At 38.2% G+C, this 3,373-nt stretch overlaps 2 protein-coding genes across 2 annotated transcripts in view; both read right to left on the bottom strand.

The window, feature by feature from the left end:
- Nucleotides 1–540, bottom strand: part of LOC106013700 (cylicin-2) — a 3,599-nt gene extending 3,059 nt beyond the window's left edge. Inside the window, exon 1 of the mRNA XM_013090124.1 lies at nucleotides 530–540. Within this exon, the coding sequence (XP_012945578.1) occupies nucleotides 530–540 (11 nt within the window). The remainder of the gene's footprint in view (nucleotides 1–529) is intronic.
- Nucleotides 541–806: 266 nt separating this feature from the next.
- The window catches only part of LOC101856069, a gene marked incomplete at its 5' end in the record, with an annotated part of 54,749 nt that continues 52,182 nt past the window's right edge, over nucleotides 807–3,373 (bottom strand). Inside the window, 1 exon segment of the mRNA XM_013090125.2 lies at nucleotides 807–1,435. Coding sequence (XP_012945579.1) covers nucleotides 1,354–1,435 — 82 coding nt within the window.

Below are 3,373 nucleotides of genomic sequence, written 5' to 3' on the forward strand. Positions count from 1 at the left end.
GGGTACTTTCTATTAAATCTATTTTATCGCAATACAAACGGCTAGCAATGTTCAAAACATTCTGCGCTTCATTTACTCCTTTTCCTGGAGTTAATTATACTACCCAACTACGTCGACTGCAAAGAATCACAGCCCTTGTCTCTCTTCTTCTTTTTTGTGTTTATTACTAATTTGTAACAGATCTAACCTTTGACCCCATAAATCATGATCTTACTGTGTTGCAAGTGCCGTAAAACTCTTACTTAAACTAAACTAAAACAGCATGACTACTCGTACTTTCCTAATCCATGGCACCTTTTAACTCTGAATAACATTATGTGTTAAAGTTTGACCCTGTGACTCAGGTGTTGTAAGTCTCTTTGTTAAGCTTTGGCCAATATTCAAAACATCTAAGAAAAAGACCGTCAGAAACGATGCCCCCCCCCCCCAACCACCCCCAAATGTAAATCTACTGGTCTTGACACATCTCACAGCTATGACGTATTTAGGGAGGGAAGCATAATTCTGTCTGTGATGAAATTATCTCTACGGAGTAGCCATATTGCTAAATATAATTTCCTTATGTGATTCTCTCACAGTCGATTCAACACGGTGTTTTTGCAACACTAAGGAACCAACACGTTATGGTAAAGCCCTTAAAAGGTGCTCATTCACTCCCAGGAAGATCTATTTATAAATCATTTTTACGTAACTGGTGAGAAGTATTTTCAACAACAACCTCATTCCAGCCCCACTGACAACATTTTTCTTAACTCCAATGCTATTTTTTAAAATCCCTGCTCCCTTTTGTTCCCTTTTCATTGTCCTTTTTTTTTTCAACAAAAAAGCTCATGTTTTCACTTTGGTGTGTCTTATCAGGAAATTGTCAATGACAGACAAGGGAGAGTAAAGAAAAGAGTGATGCGTTTTATCGAAGTGGAATTTTGTGACGCGATTTCATTCCACTTCGAAATCCACCCACGCTTACAAAAATGACTCTCAATGAAATGTCGAAGTAGAATGACACCGTAGTGCCAAGATACACATATTTGAATTTAACAAATTTGCACCGCAGTCAAGCAATTTTAGCAGACAGGTGAGGTCCAGAGGTATGACAAGAGTTATGAAGTCATAACATGAAAATGTTTGCGTCCCATACGATGTGCGCTAGTCATGTGGTGTGCAGAAGACACGACACGAATATTCTGCTTGCATGCCCTCGTATCAGTCGTTACTGAATTCAGAGTTGAATGACAACCGAGTCAAGGCTTTGACCAAGACAAAGTCGCGTCGTCTGCACACCTTTTCTTTTTTTTGGCAAGTTCATTAAAATCTGTTTTTGGCTCGCTGGTCTACACCGATCTTCTATTGCTGTCAAAACTCCACAGAAGACCTGGACAAGTTGGATACACGTGACAAATTCGACTTTTCTTTCTCTTGCAGTAGCATCGGCAATCTGAAAAGACAGATCGAAATAATCCCACCAAAATGGGCAATTAGAGAAATATTTGAATATGGTACAAAATGATAGCAAAACATGTCAGCTTTCTGGGTTACGTGAAAAAGTAATATTTAAGCGTCTTTTGCAGCCAGGCAAATAAAATAATTATATTATGAGCTCGGGAAGGAAAATGAGTACTCGTCAAGGTTGAGATTTCTGATCTACCAGTTTACGTAGTCGTCCACTGATTTTAAGTACACAAAACAGAAATACCAGGCGGTACCAGGACACTACTTACGATCAAATGCTCACTCTTTCATCTTATTCCCGCCTTATTGCTTTTTAAGAAAAATTTATCAAGTGGAGAAGAGGTAAAGGTGTCATAGTCTAATGAGATAACTCTTCCTTGCTGCACGCAGAAGAGGGAGTTCAATTTCCGTGAGAAGAAGTCATTTTACTGAACATCTGCGTCTGTCTACCGTTTGCAGCCCTAGTTGGTCCTGACAAGCAGGGTCAAAGTAGCTAGCTTCTTATATTATAGGAATTATACAATCATGTTTGTTATGTATTTGCCATTGAAATCCAAATTCCTTTACTGTGATAGGTAGACATTGTATTTCTATAGCCTGAAATGCCCCTGTTCGTTAATTCATGATACCGGGCCTCCTATATTAACGTCCATACACCTCACATTTTATTTTCAAATACTGAAGGGCTGTACGTCTTGGTAAAGCGCAATGAGTCTATCAATTGCCCCGAGACCAATCTGGGAGGGGGGGGGGGGAGGGCGGAGAAAGTGGGAGGGGGGGGGGGGGGGGGGGAGGGGGGAGAAAGAAGAAGGGATATTTGAAAGAAAACAAGAATGAAAGTGGTCTTAATTGGGTTTCGAGCTCCTTAAATAATTTGGACTGTCTGTGATTTGCTAATTCAATATTCATTGACTTACCTTTTCCTCCTCAGTTCAGGCTGGCAGCAACACAATAGCTTCGACTTCCCTTTTCAGGGTTGTTTTTTTGTTGTTGTTTTTTTTTGGGGGGGGGTCTTAATCTGTTGTTGTTTTAAACTAAAACAAAGCTTTTCAGCATACAAGTCTGGTGGTTTTTGTACCTAAGTGCGTTATAAACAGTTAGATTGTATTGTATAGTTTGCACTATCAGCAAGTCTTAAGGGGCAAACGTTAAAAGCTTACAGTAAATGGGTTAGTTCAGTTCCAAAGCAAACTGATTCTATAGAATTTGCATACACCTATATCACCATTAAAAGCAAACTGTTTCTTTTAACCATCCCTTCAATAATACGCAACGCCTTTAAGAAATAGGCAAACAAGTAAAGAAACAAATTGAAACTAACTACTCTGTATTCCTTTTTAAATCTATACTCATACTTGATATTTTTGTCCAAGAAGCCCACCCCCTCATTCATGTCTGCATAATTACTGAATTTACAATTGTAAACTTGCACACCCAATAACTTTTCTGCTTGTATTTTGCCAAAGGTCAAACTACATGTACATCTCATTATTAGTTGATTCCTGACCGATTGACAACCCGTATCTCTGGAGTGTTCGGTCATTATTGTTACAACATCTTCAAACACAATGGTCGACATAGTGATGTCGCTATGTCTCAAAAACTACTCTCGTATTCAGTATATAATAATTATATTGAAACATTGTATACTTTATCCCACAGATTGGATTTGGATATTTCTTTCCCCACCCTTATTCCCATTCAGAACTTTATCCTCCCAAAGAGCATTTTATTAATTATACATATTGATACTATATTGATGAAAGGATCCGAGATCTTAAATAATAGTATAGAAAAATGTCTCTTTATCCAATATCAATTGTCGAAACTCCAAGGCTATTTCATCATCATCATCATCATCATCATCATCATCATCATCATCATCATCATCATCATCATCATCATCATCATCATCATCATTATC

This window comes from Aplysia californica, unplaced genomic scaffold (assembly GCF_000002075.1).
Source record: "Aplysia californica isolate F4 #8 unplaced genomic scaffold, AplCal3.0 scaffold01150, whole genome shotgun sequence".
Classification (NCBI taxonomy): Eukaryota; Metazoa; Mollusca; class Gastropoda; order Aplysiida; family Aplysiidae; genus Aplysia; species Aplysia californica.